This window comes from Cannabis sativa, unplaced genomic scaffold (assembly GCF_029168945.1).
Source record: "Cannabis sativa cultivar Pink pepper isolate KNU-18-1 unplaced genomic scaffold, ASM2916894v1 Contig2, whole genome shotgun sequence".
Classification (NCBI taxonomy): domain Eukaryota; kingdom Viridiplantae; phylum Streptophyta; class Magnoliopsida; order Rosales; family Cannabaceae; genus Cannabis; species Cannabis sativa.
Window position 1 is genome coordinate 997,688 of NW_026870038.1, and position 16,179 is coordinate 1,013,866.

A 16,179-nucleotide genomic window follows, 5' to 3' on the forward strand; every position below is an offset into this window, starting at 1 on the left:
TCCTGAATTAATTGTCAAAATATTCTGACAATTAATGTGGCACAGATACTGATGGAGTATCTCACCTATAAATATAGGGTATCGGTCCCCGAGCTCCTCACTCATTCTGTTCATAACAGCAAAATCCATCTAAAGAGAGTAGAGAGAGCGAGGAAGCCCGATTACCCACATCAACCAGTTTTCCTTGCAGATCAAAGCTTATGTGGGTTTGAAGCTCAAGAATCAATGGCTGGAGGTATTTCGATTCTTATTCATAGTGTATATATGTTTGATTTAATTCCGCATTTTATACATAAACATATATATTCCAGTTTATACATAATAAATTTCTAACACAAGGCTCTAATATTATTTTGTAACGTTCCTGTTTCAAGCTTCCGGTAATCTAATGAAAACTTGAAGCGATAGTATTACACCAAATCCTGCCGCGACCTAAAAAAAAATAACAAAAAGAATTATAAAAATACAAATTTACAATTTTTGTTAATATTTTTATAGGTTCAAAATTATTTTATTACAAAAATACAAAACATTATTTTTTTTTATTATTATTATTTGTACATGTTGTTATTCATAAGTTACATAAAAATATAATTAAAAAATATATGTAAGAAAGAAAATTATAATCCGTAAAATTAGAGATATTTACGGCGGAACTCTTCTGATATTTACAATTATTATATATAACCCTTAATTTACGATTTTATTACAATTATACTTTTTTTTAGTTGTTAAGTTTCAATTAAGCCCGTTAAATGCCAGCTCAAAAACACGTGACGATATATTTATTGAGCTTGTTTAATACATAGTCTACTAATATATCGCTAAGTGTTTCTAAGTTGACACTTGATGGCTAAAAAGGAATACGACTACAATAAAATCTTAAAATTTTACAGTTATTTTTTTTATTAGAGTTGTTAAGAATCATGAGTTTTCATCTCAAAATCAATTGGTAATGAGTGGAGTAACCCATGTTTTTAAATATGACTCAATATTTTTACATTTAATCCATGTAAGATAATATTTTTTAATAAAAATTAGGCTAATTAGCAATTTTTCCCCCGAACTTTGACATATACCAAATCATGTCCCCTGAACTTTTTTGGTCGTTAAAAATTCTCCCTGAACTATTGAGATTGTTAAATTTAAGGACTTTTGTCTAATTTCATTCAATTTTACTGTTTCAAGTACTAAATCATGCTCCCCAGACTTTGATATCTACCAAATCATATCCCTCAAACTTTTATATGTATTAAATCATGCCCCATGAACTTTTATCCATGTTAGAATTTTTTTACTAAAATTAGATAAAAGTCTTTAAATTTAACAATCTTAATAGTTCAAGGGAAATTTTTAACGGCCAAAAAAGTTCAGAAGACATGATTTAGTACATGTCAAAGTTCAGAAGGAAAAATTACTAATTAGCCTAAAAAATTATATGTATAACAATTGTAAATATTAAAAAAATTTCCCCACAACTATGCTGTAAAATTATTATATAAAAATATATTATTTTGTGTAAAAATAGTTGTTGGAAACCAAAATCCCAAAACCCTTGAAATACAAGGGAAATTTACATGGTATACTAACTTTTGTCATTTTTTTACAAAAATACTGTCAGGCGGTATTTTTTACTTTTTTACTGTATTTTTCTATAAGTTTTATACTGCAGTATACTGTGTTAAGTTTTCATTGGTGTTCTACTGGTGTTTTACTGGTGTTCTACTGTTGTTTTGAGTTGTTCTGCTCTGTGTTTTACTGGTGTTTTATAAAAACACAATATTTTTGAAAAAATTTCCGTGTGACAGTATTTTTGTAAAAATTAACCCAACTTCCAGTATTTTTATAAGTTTCCCAAATACAATCAATGCTACCAAAAACCCAGAAGAGAACAACAACCCAATCCGCCATTGATGACAGTACCAACACCTCCATCCAAGCTTTTCTTTCCAACTAGTCTGTTCTTCTGTCTATTCACTTAGTTATGATGATTGCACTTCGTCTTCGTTATCCCACCAAGGTTCGGAGTCTATTATCACCATTTCAGAGTTTCAAATTGATCCCCTTCTCTTCATCTACGGCCTCTGCTAACCCTACCTCTTCCAACTCAACCGAAAGCTGTATCGGACTCTACAACCACATCCTCAAATCTCAACGCCCTTCTTCGATCACATGGCGGAAGGAGTTTTCCAATTCCGCCAGCTTTATTGGCACTGTGACTCAACCGGTTAAGGTGTTTAGCTCTGACGATCGATTTTGTGCTTACACTGTTCTGAACGTCAGTAGCTCCAATCAATCAAATGCTCCTCTTTGGTAATTTTCTACTGTGCTGTTATTTGTTACTAAAAAATGGTGATTTTTACTCTTTGATTCTCTCATGGCTTAGCTTTATGTATTTTTGTGTGTTTCTAATGAAGAAGAAAGAAAAGAACACTTTTTTTTAGAGGGTATCAACTCAAATTTTTTGAAGGCTAATAAGGATTTTTTCCCGCCTAGTTATTCAGATTGTTGGATTAGAAGGATTTCTGTCCAATTCTGTTCATAGAAGTTTGGAGCATGGACAATCAACACGTTAAGCGTTTGTTAGTAAATTTGAACGGAATTGGACAAAAAGTCTTGAATTCAACAATCGCAATAGTTCTGGGAGAAAAATTCTCCATAGCCTTTTTTGATATATGGTTCATTTTTAATATCTGAATCTATTTAGTATTGTATGATCAATTTGGCTGTATTTCATATATGATTTGTGAACAGGGTAGTGTTGAACATGAGGGATGAGATGGGAAAACTATGTCTTAATCATTTGAAACCGAATGATATCATTTATGTTTCTGGTCCTTTAAGGACTTACACAAAGGCTGATCAGAGTGGCAACCTCAGTCTACGCTACAAGGTTAGAATCCTCCTAAGGAGTTTTAATACTTGTTTGCTTCATTTTTTTTAAGGGGGTACTAATAGAGTATTTGTGGAAAGTAGTTAAATAGTTCCTTTGTCATCCTTTTACTCTCATTGAAGCTTTTAAAGAATCAATCATTTCAGCAATTATTTTGAGGTTAGATTGTTATTAAGTAAGAATATTTGGTTGATTTTCCGTTGTGAAAACCAACAACATCATGAACTGAATAAAACACAAGCTAAAAGTAAGAATCAAAACTTCTAGAACAGAGATAATCGAATGCTAGAATGTAAACTCAGCACACAAGGATTAATGAGGTTCGAGCCTAGTGCAGTGCTCTACTTCCTCGGGGAGGAACACTCGTAATCTCTTTATTGATCTTCAATGAAATAAATTACAAGATCTTTCAGCTAAAGACTTTGCTCTCAAGTGTTTCTTCTTACAAAACTCTCTCTTTACAAATAATGAATTGACTAAACTTAAAAAACACAGGAAAGACAAGCCTTATAAAGGGATCAAGACCTAACCGATTTTTTTTTGTTGAAGAAAGGCGATAGATATTTCCTTTTCCCTTTCATAATTTTCTTAAATTAGAATAGGGAAAACAAATGCTCTAACTACTAGATAACGAATTACAAATTACAAAAATGAAAAACTGTGCAGAATAATGAGAAAGTAGCACAACGAATGGCACTTTGGAATGATTTTTGCCCACCATCAAAAGGAGCACCGGTTAACTTAAGAGAAACAATTAAACGGCTTTCACTAGTGACACTGATTCTTGTTCCTACTGCTTGCAAAAATTCACCGATCCCACATCACCTGAAATATGGCAGGTCTGTGTTTTAACCATTGAACCATATCCCTATCCAATTGAGAATTACTTAAAACAGCATCTAGCATAGGGCTGCCGAGAATCTTTGGGGCGCTCTTGAACGACCATATTCTGTCCTTGGGCCAAGGTCTCTGCGGCTGCTTCTCCATCCTTGACAGCATAGAATGAGTCCAACCGAGCCAATAGAATGAGCCCAAGTGTCAAGTCTTAAATGTATAGTTATTTGTAACCAATCTGAAATTCTCCAAATTATGCTCTTCAGGTTATAGTTAAGGAGTTGAATTATGTGATGCAAAGATGTGGTTCAGCTAGTCGAAAGAACGAAGAACAAGAATCCGACGAAGGTCAATCCCTCTGCTCTGTTTGATCTTATTCTCTATATGTTTAAAGTTTGACCTGATTGCCATACATGTTATGATTGAAAATGTAAGTACAAATACAAGGAGATTGATTTTATTTTTTTTGTCCGTTTCGTTTGTGAAAATTTCAGGCCAAACTGTTCTTGAGAAGTACAAAAACCGTCTACACTTGTGGCAAGTGTTTTTCGCCAACCCATATGAATGGTGGGACAATCGAAAACACAAAATAAGCAATCCTTTACTCCCTGATTTTAAGCACAAGGATACTGGTGAATCTCTTTGGTTAGGCCGGAATGATCCTCCATGGATTAAGAAACAGCTTGAAAAAGTTGACTCGGCTATGGCAGAACATGGTCCAGTTGATAGAATAGGACGCCGAGCTCGTGTTTCTGAGTGGGAGTATGATGCGTAGCCGTAAGGACGAGGTGTTGAAAAAGAAAGAGTGGTAGCATTACAGCCCGGCCTAAGTGCATGAAGTTTATGTCCTTGCTTACTCCATTGATGAAGGCAAACTAGCTATCACAGTACAGTATTTTAAACACTGTAAATATTTGACAGGTTTTTGTTTATACTGTAAATTCCTTGTATACTTTTTCTTTTTTTCTTTCTTGTAATTTAAGTTCTTTGTGTACTAATTATACTTGAGACATGGAGAAGAGTGTATTACTGATAGAAACAAATAACTAAACATTTTTTTTTTTTTCTTTTTCAATTACAAGAAAGTTTGAATCATCTCACCTTTAAAGGGATAATTAGATTTTTGACAATAGAGGAGAACAAGTTTTCATTTTTTTTTTTTTTGACAGACTATTGGAACATTATTTTTGACATGTTAGATTACCATGAATTTCTCAAAATATTCGCAAGATATTTTAAATAACTATGATGTATATTGTTCCATAACAAAAATAAAATTTAAACAATTTAAATATCAAAAACACGAGATCTCTGACTAAGTAAGAATACTCTAAGTTGTCGGAGGAATTTAGATTACACTAAATCATCTCAATTATGGAAAAATTGTTTAATCACTTAGAATAGCGAGTACTCAATGAAAATAGTAAAAATATATGTATTAAAATAACTAATAAAAGATACAAAAGTTATAGTGGTTCAGCTCGAGATTTGAGCTTACTCCACTATTGAAAGAGTACTCTTTTTTTTCTTGCATTATTTTCAGCCCATTTAATAGAGGTGGATTCACCTAGCGTTCCTTTGGTTGGAAGGAATGAAAATATAAAAATTATAATAAAAATAGGAATGAGAATAGAAATAAAATAGAATAAAATTTAAAATGCATAAAAAAATTGATAAAAAAATTATTAAATTTTTTCTCATCATACATTGGAATAGTTTTTCCTTCCATTTCAAAATAAAATTGTCATTCTACCAAAATGGTAGAAAGGTCATTCCAACACTTTAATATGCAACTAAACAAAGAAATGAAATGAAAATTATTTTCTTTCCTTTCCATTCCATTTCATTACCTCCAACCAAACACTAGTAGGGAATGTTACAATGTTTGGAATTACAGAAACTATAAAAGTTTATGAAATGTTTGAATTTAATGTGGTTGAATTCTTGACCATTCACATCTTTTTCATTGATACCACTGTGTTTATCTGATATTGCCAGGGTCTCTATAGTGAAGTCATTCTCACAAGGGGGGTACTGGGGCTGTACTAGGACTGTGTTGTGGGGGCACTGGGGCAGACCATCGTTACTGCACCAGAGCCAGAGCCACCTATCATATGACAAATCTTATCTTTTTAAAAACTTAATCTGTTAATGCATAACCATTTCAGGTGGAATGAAGATGATGAAGATCATTTTCTTTAGCCATGAACATGGCCATGGCCATGTCATTGTTATGTTACTTCTGCTTGTGTGTATGGAATTGGGAGTGGTACCACCAACCACATCCACATCTCAAACTACAACTCTTCCCCACTATGAAGGTACATACATACATACATACATACATACATAGCCAAGTTTTGCTAGTGCAAAAATTGGTATTATTATTTATTTTTTATTGAAATGATTGATGCAGTACAAGCCATTAAAGAGATAGCTAAAGAGCTGAATAAAAATGACTGGAACTTCAGTGATCCATGCAGTAATGAAACCACCATTGATAGGCCGCGGATCAGTGATAAGTACAGCAATACCATCATCTGCAATTGCTCAATCTCTGCCAATTTCTGCCATATTCAAAGCATGTAATACACTTTGTTAATTTTCTTTGCCTTTGTTTTTGCTTAATTAGCCTTCTAGACTTGTCACAACACACACACACTCATACTTTGTTGTCTTTAATGTTAATTTTCTTTGATGGTTTCAACTGATCTCTTTTCTCATATTTCGATTTTGCAGCTCTTTCATCGGTCAGTACCTTGATGGCGTGTTGCCACCCTCATTGGCGAAGCTGCCTTATCTTAAGAAAGTGTAAGAAATAACGAGAAAACCAACTTCATGACAACTACTAATAAAATGAAACAACCAAAAAAGAATATCGACGTATTTTTGTAAATAAAAATGTTCAAACTATAAAAATTTAAGAGCATATTTGGTATTGTTTTCTGTTTTTTGTTTTCAAAAAATTGTTTTTGAAAATGAGAACAAAAAATAATTTTTGAAGTTTTTAAAAACAAGTCATGTTTGGTTAGTGTTTTTAAAAAACAATACTGACCAAAAGTGAATTGGTTTTTAAAACAGAAAACAACGTTTTGTTGTTTTCAAAATTCTTGTTTTTTGTAACTTTGTTTTCTAAAAACTGTTTTCAAAAAACAAGGCCAAACAAGCCAAATTGTTTTTTCTGTTTTTAAAAACAAAAAACAGTTTTTTAGTTATGATGCCAAACATGCACTAATTTTCTCTGCGCGTGTTAACTTATTTTTGTAATTCTATTCAAATTTTAAGTGTATTATGTAAAAAAATTTACTTACTATCTCAAATCTGTCACTATTATTTTTTACTTGTTTACAGTATTTTGGAGCAGAACTACCTCACCGGTCCAATACCTCATGAATGGGCTTCTACAAAGTTTGAACACTTGTAATTTTTCTTTGCTCACTTCATTCATAGTCTAAGATAGCTTAAAATTCTCATAGCAAATGTGTTAATGGAAGGAAGCAATCCAATGCAGGGTCATCAGTGCCAACAATTTATCAGGACCAATACCTGGATTTTTGGGCAACATAACAACTCTCTATGATTTGTATTCCCATAACCAAACCTCTCTCTTATCATGTTATTTTTTAATCATGAATGATCATTTTAAGATATTTTTTCCATTTAAGGTCTTTGGAGAGCAACATGTTTTCTGGAGCAGTTCCTAGAGAGTTTGGAAAATTGGTGAACATGGAAAAACTGTCAGTTTTTTTTTTTTTAGTTATAATTTTCTTCACTAATTTTCATCTTACTTATGTTAATGGCTGTTAAAGAATGTCTTTGTTGTGAATAAGTGCAGCTATCTTAGTTCTAATAGTCTCAATGGAGCATTGCCTTGGACACTAAGTAATCTGACCAAATTACAAATTTTGTAAGTGCAAAATCATGGGATTTATGTCTCACTCAATATTTCAATATGATTGTTAAGAATCATGGGATTTGTTTTGGTCATGTTTAGGAAGATTAGCAGCAACAAATTCACCGGAAGAATCCCCGATTTAGTCAAGAGTTGGAGACAACTTAAAGTTTTGTGAGATATTTTTCTCATACATAATACTTTTTAAGGATATTTGCGGCGAAATCTCCTTAACATTTGCAATTGTTACACATAAGATCCTAATTAAGAAGTGGTGGCAAAAGTACCTAATCTTACGATTTTGTTTTTGTCGTACCTTTAAGTATCAACTAAGCTTGTTAAGTTCCAACTCAAAAACACATGACAACATATTATTGGACTACGTATTAAATAATTATTATTTATCCTATTTTTTAATTTAAAAAAAATATACAAATATGAATAAAAAAGCTAAATCACTTTTTCTTTAATTAAAAAAATAAAACGTTTTTTTTTATAGAGAATTATAAAAGAATTTTTTTATTTAATACGTAGTTTAATAATATGTTACCACATGTTTCTTAGTTGGTACTTAACGAGCTTAGTTGGAACTTAAAGGTATAACTGCAACAAAATCGTAAAATAAGATACTTTTGTCTGTCACTTTTTTTTTTATTAAGGTCATATGTGTAACAACTTTAAATGTTAAGGGGATTTCGTTGCAAATATCCCTACTTTTTAGGTCTCTTAAATGTAAAATTCTTGTTGACATTTTGTATGAATAAATGATTTCATTGACAGAGAAATGCAAGCAAGTGGTTTTGAAGGGCCAATTCCTTCAAACCTTTTTGTCTTGAATAACTTAACACAATTGTGAGTAACAAGAGTAGCTAAGCTAGTTCATCTCAAAATCTTTGTGTGCTTTTTCATAATTCATGTGTTGAGATATTTCAATTTCAATTTGTAGAAGGATTAGTGACTTAAACGGCGGCGTTTCAGAGTTTCCAAACTTGAGGAACATGAAAAGCATGGAGAGATTGTGAGACATCTTGATGTTTTAGCATGAAATCTATTTTTTATGATACGAAACCGTGACAATCGAAATATGTTGAGATTGCAGGATGTTGAGAAGCTGTAATATAAGAGGGAGAATTCCAGACTACTTATCTAACTTGACAGAGCTAAAAACTCTGTAATTCTTCTTTATTCATCAATATTTTTGTGTTGTATAATTCTTATTGATTTGATGGAATATAATGTATACAACATAGATAACTTTGTACTTAAACCGAAAAACAAGCTTCTTCTAGGTAGCCCTCATGTTTCCTTTGAACAAGTATTTCTTTTTCTTTCTTTCTCTTATGTTGCAGAGATCTTAGCTTTAATAGATTGGAAGGCACCATTCCAAACCTTGAAGATCTACTGCACTTGGCCGGAATGTAAGTAATGTATGTTAGATAATCGTAAAACAACAGGATACAACTAAGTTTTCGTCTCTAGATCTCTAAATCAGAATGTATTTATAGAGTTAAGGAGGGGACATAGCAACAAAACCCTAGTTGGTGGACTGAGCTTCCTCATCAAAGAATTCAGTTAACTAGAAAAACTCACACTTCTAACTATTGATGACTAACTATATGGGCTAAAATGACAAAGAGCTATTCATCAACCCATATTTTGACAAAACATTTAAAACAATTTCTAGGTCATGTTATGGTTGGAGGTAATGAAATGGAATGGAAATCATTTTTATTCCATTCATTTGTTTGATTGTATTTCCAATAGAATAATTTTTCCATCATTTTGGTGGAATGACTATTCCATTTTGAAATGGAAGGAATGACCATTCTAATGTAAGATGAGAAAAATAACTTTTTTACTAATTTTTTTTTTATGCATTTCAAATTTAATTTCATTACTATTCTTATGTTTTCATTTATTCCAATAACTATCCGAATGTTTCGGATCAGTAATGATCCGTCGGATCGGATCACTGACCCGACCCGAATGAATGGATCTTTTTGCCATGCCTAGTTGGACTCAAATTGTGTTTGTAGAAAATACAAGTGAAAAAGTAACATTTTTTCTATTGTTAATGTTATTACATTTTCCTACTAAACAGATATCTGACAAGCAACCAGCTCATTGGACCTATTCCATATTGGATCGAAATGAGAGATAATCGCTAGTATGTTTTCCATCCAATCCTATCAGAAATTATTATTTTTCTTGTTTTGATCTCTTTTCATATTTGTTATCATCATTATTTTTCTTGTAAATTACAAGATTTTCTATGATTAGAAGTGAACTTTGTGAAATGTTTATGCTGCTAATTAATCTAATCAAGAAGATATGACTTTGAAAGTCACCAAAACATAATCATGGACAACATTATTGTCAGCAATTTGAGATCAAAGAACACGAAATATGTTAGTTGTGACAGTTAGAGTTAGGTATCTTTAGTTAACTTCTTTTAATTTTAGTTAGTTTCATAGTTAGTTCTAGTTAACTTCTTTTAGTTCTAGTTAATTTGATTTCAAGGGTACCGAATCCTATTGGACTTTAGGTGGCGTTTGGTTGGAGGTAATGAAATAGAATGGAAGGGAAACAATATTTATTCTATTCATTTGTTTGGTTGCATTTTAAAGTATTAGAATGTGGCTCCAATGGAATGACTTTTCCATTTTGAAATAGAAGGAATGACAATTCCAATCCAAGATGAGAAAAATTTTAATAATTTTTTTATCAATTGTTTTTATTCATTTTAAATTTGATTGCATTCCACTCCTATTCCTATTTCTATTCTCATTCTCATTCCTATTCTCATGTTTTGGTTCCTTCCAACCAAACGCCACCTAAGTGTCTATATGAAGTGCCTGATTCAACTTGAAACATAAGACTATTAACTCATTTGTAAAGAGTTAAAAAACCATTAATAGAGAGCTTGAGATTGTTTTGATTCAAAGGCATAGATTCTGGTTATGGTTGCGAGGCATTCGAGTTAGAAGCTAAACAAAATAAGTATTTTCGACTTAAAATTTACCAAGTGAAGAATTTCCATTTCATTTGCAGCATCATAGATCTTTCATACAACAATTTTTCCAAGACTTCTATCCCGCCAACTTGTCGAGAAACCTTGTAAGAGCCTCTCTCTTTTAACATTTTCTATTTGATGAGATTTGATTATTTAGTTTCTAAAAATTTGTTGTTAATTTCATCAGAAATCTGTTTCAAAGCTTTTCAGACAAGAAAAACCAGTAAGCTTCAAAAAAAACTACAATGACATGAGTAATTCTTTCACCAACAAAAGTTTCACATTAGTCTAATAATAATGCTTCTTTATAGATTACTAAGCAAATGCTTGAGTCCATGTTCAAAAGGTAATCAAATCACTCTTTACATTTTCATACAATATTATTCCCATCTCCAAATGGAGACTTGTGTTTTAGTGCAGACCAATACTCGTTGCATATAAACTGTGGTGGGAAACAAATGGCCATTGGTAACATCAAGTATGAACAAGATGAAGATCCAGGAGGTGCTGCAAAATTCGTACACAGCGCGTCTGGCGATTGGGGATTTAGCAGCACTGGTGATTTTTGGGATGTTTCTAGTACAACAAAGGATTACATAGCAAATAATGTATCAATTCTTAGAATGAACACTTCTGAGTTGTATACAACTGCAAGGCTGTCTCCTCTTTCGTTAACATATTATGCTCGTTGCTTAGCAAATGGAAACTACACAGTGAAACTTCACTTTGCAGAGATAGTATTCAGAGACTACAAATCTTATTCCAGTACTGGAAAGCGATTTTTCGATGTTTATATCCAGGTAGCTACTCAGACATAGTTTTCAGTGCATTATGTTGATTTAGTACACCATTTAGATCAACTTCTTTGCCTTACCAAGCAAATTTCAGTATTTATTTCTTACCATCAGAAGTAAGGGTGGTAATCTGGGTCAGACACGATAACACGTCTCGAAACCCGTACAAAATAAATGGATTTGGGTTTGCCTTAAATGAGTTTGGGGGATTTTTGGGTTGACACGGCTAACCTGTTTTTTAAAGGGATCATTTTCGGGTTGACATACTTAACCTGAAAAGACACAATAGTGACCTATGTAAGTAAGAGTATGCACTCTTGAATTTATTATATTTATTACATGTAAATTATATCTTTCAGTTAAATAGGACATAAACATGTCAAATTGTCAATAAATGTATCATAACAAGATTGTAAACATGTTAAAACTTGTTTATGAGTTGATAAGTTAACTAAAATTAAGCATGATTCTTTATATAATTGAATTAAGCTAATCGGGTCAAGTCAACCCGTTTATAAACAAGTTGAGTTTGGATTTTAGTTTTTGACACAATTAATAAATTGGTCGGGTTTGGGTTTGGCATTTGCTTGTAATACCTAAGCCTCTAAACAATACGAACACGAATTGTCACTCCTAATTAGAAGAAAGTTTGACATTTTACATACTTTTTCATTGTTGCTTTACATGCTAAGCATAATAGTCTAGTGTTTTTGTTCCTACATTTTTGTTTATATAAAAGTTTCATTGCAGGGAACAAGGGTGTTGAAGGATTTCAATATCGAAAAGGAAGCGAAAGGAGTTAACAAAGAAGTTATTAAGATCTTTAAAGCATTGGTTGTGAACAAAATTTTAGAAATCCGTTTCCAATGGGGTGGGAAAGGGACAACAAATGTTCCAAAGAGAGGAATTTACGGTTCTCTTGTTTCGGCTATTTCAATGAAGTCTGGTTAGTACTTTTTATTGCCATGTTATATAGTTAATCAACTGAGAAACTCACCTCTATCCTTTGATAATCACCATTACTATTTTTATACATGTTTGGTTGATATTTGCAGATTTCAAACCTCCTGATGAAAGCAAAACCAAGAAACTCATTGTCGTCGGCATTGTTTCTTCATTCTTCCTTGTGTTGATGATGGCCTTAGGAATTCTTTGGTGGAAAGGTTACTTAAGAGGCAAGCCATCAAGAGAGCAAGGTAGGTGTTGTGTACTGTTAATACCTTTTTGTTTTCAATGCACAAGAGTTGTTGGTGAATAAGCAATCTCCATTGGTGTTTGACAGTTCTCAAAGGATTGGACTTGAAAACTGGTATCCTTACATTTGATCAAATTAAAGCAGCCACTAATAACTTTGATGCTGCTAACAAGATTGGGGAAGGAGGATTTGGATCAGTATACAAGGTATGGACCTATTTTCTTAACTTGGATCATTATACACTCAACTCGGGGGACTTTGAGATCCCCATAGGGCCACATTTCGGGCCCTCGAAAATACTCTTGCAAAAATGAAAAAGACCATGGCCTCGGCGTAACCACCTAAGCAATCTATGAACATTCGCTCCACTCCAACCAAGCTTTAATTTTGTCAAGACATTAAACTTGATATAATAGGCCTTTAGTCTTCAAAGGTAAAAACATACTCAAGATGTTTAATATGACACAAATGTTGTTTTTATTGCAGGGTGTGTTATTAGATGGTACTATTATTGCAGTTAAACAATTATCATCAAAATCTAAGCAAGGAAATCAAGAATTTGTGAATGAAATAGGCATGATTTCGGCTTTACAACACCCGAATCTTGTCAAATTACACGGCTGTTGTGCCGAAGGAAAGCATTTGCTGTTGGTATACGAATACATGGAGAACAACAGCCTTGCACATTCATTATTTGGTGAGCTTAACTCATTAATTAATACTTCACTTCACTAGCATTTCTCAAGTTATATTTTGCTAAAATTTTCATTGTCTTTCCTTGAAAAATATGGTTAGGAGAAAGTAAACTGAAATTAGACTGGTCAACAAGACACAATATTTGTCTTGGCATTGCAAGGGGTCTAGCTTTCCTGCAAGAGGAATCACCACTGAAAATTGTTCATAGAGACATCAAAGCAACAAATATTCTTCTTGATAAAGATCTTAACCCGAAGATTTCAGATTTCGGTCTTGCTAAACTGAATGAAGAAGAGAACACCCATATAAGCACTAGAGTTGCTGGAACCATGTGAGGAACTCTTATGCTCTCCTCTTATTCTTGTTGGACTCTCATCGTATAAGATAGCTTAACGAATGCAATCATAATAGCTTAAAGGGTAAATAGCGGCATAAATACTTAGGTGTCGTTTGGTAACACTTTTGTTTTTTAATTTTTTAATCACAAAATAAAAGTAAAATTTTGTTTTTAAAATTTTTGTTTTTGAAAAACAAAAATGCGTTCTGTAACCACTTTTGTTTTTCAATTTTAAAAACAGAAAACAAAAGTGTGTTCTGTAAAGTTCATTTTCATTTTCATTTTTTAATTTTGTTTAAGTCGGGTCAAGATCCGGGGGTTGGATTCGGGTTCGGGTTAGAAGCCGGGTTCAGTGCCAAGGCCGTGAGGAGGGGCTTTGGGTCCGGGTCTGGTTGTAATCCAAAAGATTGATTAAGAAAAAAAACTGTTTAAAAAAATATTGAAAGTGTTTTTTTTTTGTTTTTAAAATTTTGATTTCTAATTATAAAATTGAAAAGTAAAAACAGTTTTATAGAACATGTTTTTGAAAAATATTTTCACTTTTCCACTTTTAAAAATAGAAAACTGATTAAAAAAGTGTTACCAAACGCCACCTTAATGTTTGTAAAACTGTAATTATCCTCTAATTTCGTCAATACATGTTTGGTTTTAAATTTATTAAAAGAAAATTTGGAAGTAACAGATACTACATGTTTCCCTCCAGACTCAATGATTTAGAATCTAGATCTTATATATACCCAGTTTAAAACAATAACAGAGTCTGTACCGAAGAAACTAGAGGAAAATTACAATTTTACGAACATTGAGTACTTATGCCACTATTTACCCGATAGTTAAATGAGACGATTCTTTTACTAGACTTGATAGATTAAACCACAAGTCTCATATTATTTTGCAGAGGATACATGGCACCAGAGTATGTATTATGGGGTTATTTAACTCCTAAAGCAGATGTTTATAGCTTTGGAATTGTAGCATTGGAACTTGTGGCTGGTATTATGAACACGAAATTCAACTCATATGAAGAGTATGTTTGCCTTCTAGATTGGGTAAGTTAAACCATTATGATCATCCTATTGTTCTTAACAAACATCAAGCTAAAAACTTCAAATGTGTTTGGTGAATATCACAGGCTCTTGTTTCACAACAAAAGGGAAATCTTATAGGGTTGGTGGATCCAAAGCTAGGATCTGAGTTTAACAAAAAAGAGGCCATAAGAATCATTGAAGTAGCTCTTCTATGTACTAACCCTTCACCAGCGCTTCGGCCTACCATATCTTCTGTGGTAAGCATGCTTGAAGGCCGGACTCTTGTTCGTGCTTTGAGCTTCCATCCAAGTGTTCATGGCGATCGCTCAAGATTCCAGGCCTTATCAGAATACATGGACCACTTGAGAGAACCAATTTCGGGAGAACCTCGAAATTGTTTTTATTCTTCTTCTACTACTGAGATTGGCCCTTCCACTACATCAGAATTGGTTGCACCAAATGAATCTTAAATCCTTAATCTAGTGATTCAATAAGGCACACTTTTACATGATAAAGTTGAATATATGTATGTATATGTCTTTATATCTTCTTGCTAACAATGTCTTCTTTGTTATCTTCCAAATTTGCAAAACCAAAATTAAACTAAGCTAACATATTTGATATTATAGCTTAATATGAATGCAAGATCACTATAAGGCTTAGTTATTATATTCAGGCTATCACACATATTTCAATATAAAAGAATCAAAATTCATTTTTATGATCACAATTCAATTAGTTTTGTGAGCTTTTGATGGCTTTTAGATGTGGCTTCTCTTTTCTTAAATTATGAGAGGGCTGGTCCTAATATTTGAAAAAATCAATGTCGAAAAAATAACTCTTTGTATTTTTGTAAAAAATAAAAATAAAAATAAGAAGCCGTAAAAATATAAAAAAAAAAAAATTATAGATCTGTAAAAATATAATTTTTTCATCATTTTTAGGCATTTATGAAATAACAACTAGAATCTTTATATATAAAATTGTTGGTTTAATGGTGTTTATTATTTTAAAGGTTGTTTTCTTCACTTGCCTCCTCGCATCCATTGTTGCGCCATGACTTTGATCCAATCCGCACGATCCAATCCAATCTGCAAAGTATAGATATCCGCACTTGTGCAGATTGGATTGAATTGAAAAATTCAAAATCCGTACTTCTGCGGATTGGATGTTGATTGACATGTAAAAGTAACTGATCTAATCTAATCCACGCATATTTATAAAAAAATTTAAAAAATTATATATACGAATAACATTTTAATTTTAAAAAATAGTTGTTTAAAAGTCTAATACATATAATACAATTATATTTCAAAACTTAATAGATCAAATGTATATTCTATTCTTATATATAATTTTTTTTCTACATACAATTTAAAATAAAATTAAATATTTCTTTATGCATGTAATTTTTTTTCTTCCTTTGAATTTGTTATTTGTTATTTTATTTATTTTAATGTGTTGTTGGAGACATAAAATAACTATAATTTATTTTGT

General features: G+C 32.0%; 2 protein-coding genes across 6 annotated transcripts; both read left to right on the forward strand.

The window, feature by feature from the left end:
- Positions 1–1,844: 1,844 nt before the first annotated feature.
- On the forward strand, positions 1,845–4,812 carry LOC115716185 (protein OSB1, mitochondrial). The gene is made up of 4 exons (XM_030644928.2): positions 1,845–2,313; positions 2,755–2,893; positions 3,994–4,075; positions 4,222–4,812. Exons 1-4 carry the CDS (start codon positions 1,985–1,987, stop codon positions 4,500–4,502), a joined length of 831 nt encoding a protein of 276 aa, XP_030500788.2. The 5' UTR covers positions 1,845–1,984; the 3' UTR covers positions 4,503–4,812.
- Positions 4,813–5,827: 1,015 nt separating this feature from the next.
- LOC133033057 (probable LRR receptor-like serine/threonine-protein kinase At1g07650) lies at positions 5,828–15,351 on the forward strand. 5 transcript variants are annotated; one of them, XM_061107603.1, is made up of 24 exons: positions 5,832–6,048; positions 6,144–6,312; positions 6,467–6,538; positions 7,079–7,147; positions 7,239–7,310; positions 7,393–7,464; positions 7,563–7,634; positions 7,722–7,793; positions 8,400–8,471; positions 8,566–8,637; positions 8,719–8,790; positions 8,969–9,037; positions 9,721–9,786; positions 10,671–10,736; positions 10,820–10,855; positions 10,944–10,978; positions 11,053–11,432; positions 12,177–12,372; positions 12,482–12,622; positions 12,709–12,827; positions 13,108–13,318; positions 13,417–13,648; positions 14,553–14,703; positions 14,787–15,351. In XM_061107603.1, the coding sequence occupies exons 1-24, from the start codon at positions 5,901–5,903 to the stop codon at positions 15,150–15,152; spliced, it is 3,030 nt and encodes a 1,009-aa protein (XP_060963586.1). In that variant the 5' UTR covers positions 5,832–5,900; the 3' UTR covers positions 15,153–15,351. The 5 variants fall into 5 exon arrangements, 4 of the variants coding, with proteins under 4 accessions (XP_060963586.1, XP_060963587.1, XP_060963589.1 ...); XM_061107606.1 differs by having other exon boundaries at positions 5,908–6,048; positions 6,211–6,312; XM_061107605.1 differs by having other exon boundaries at positions 5,909–6,048; positions 6,199–6,312.
- The last annotated feature ends 828 nt before the right edge of the window (positions 15,352–16,179 follow it).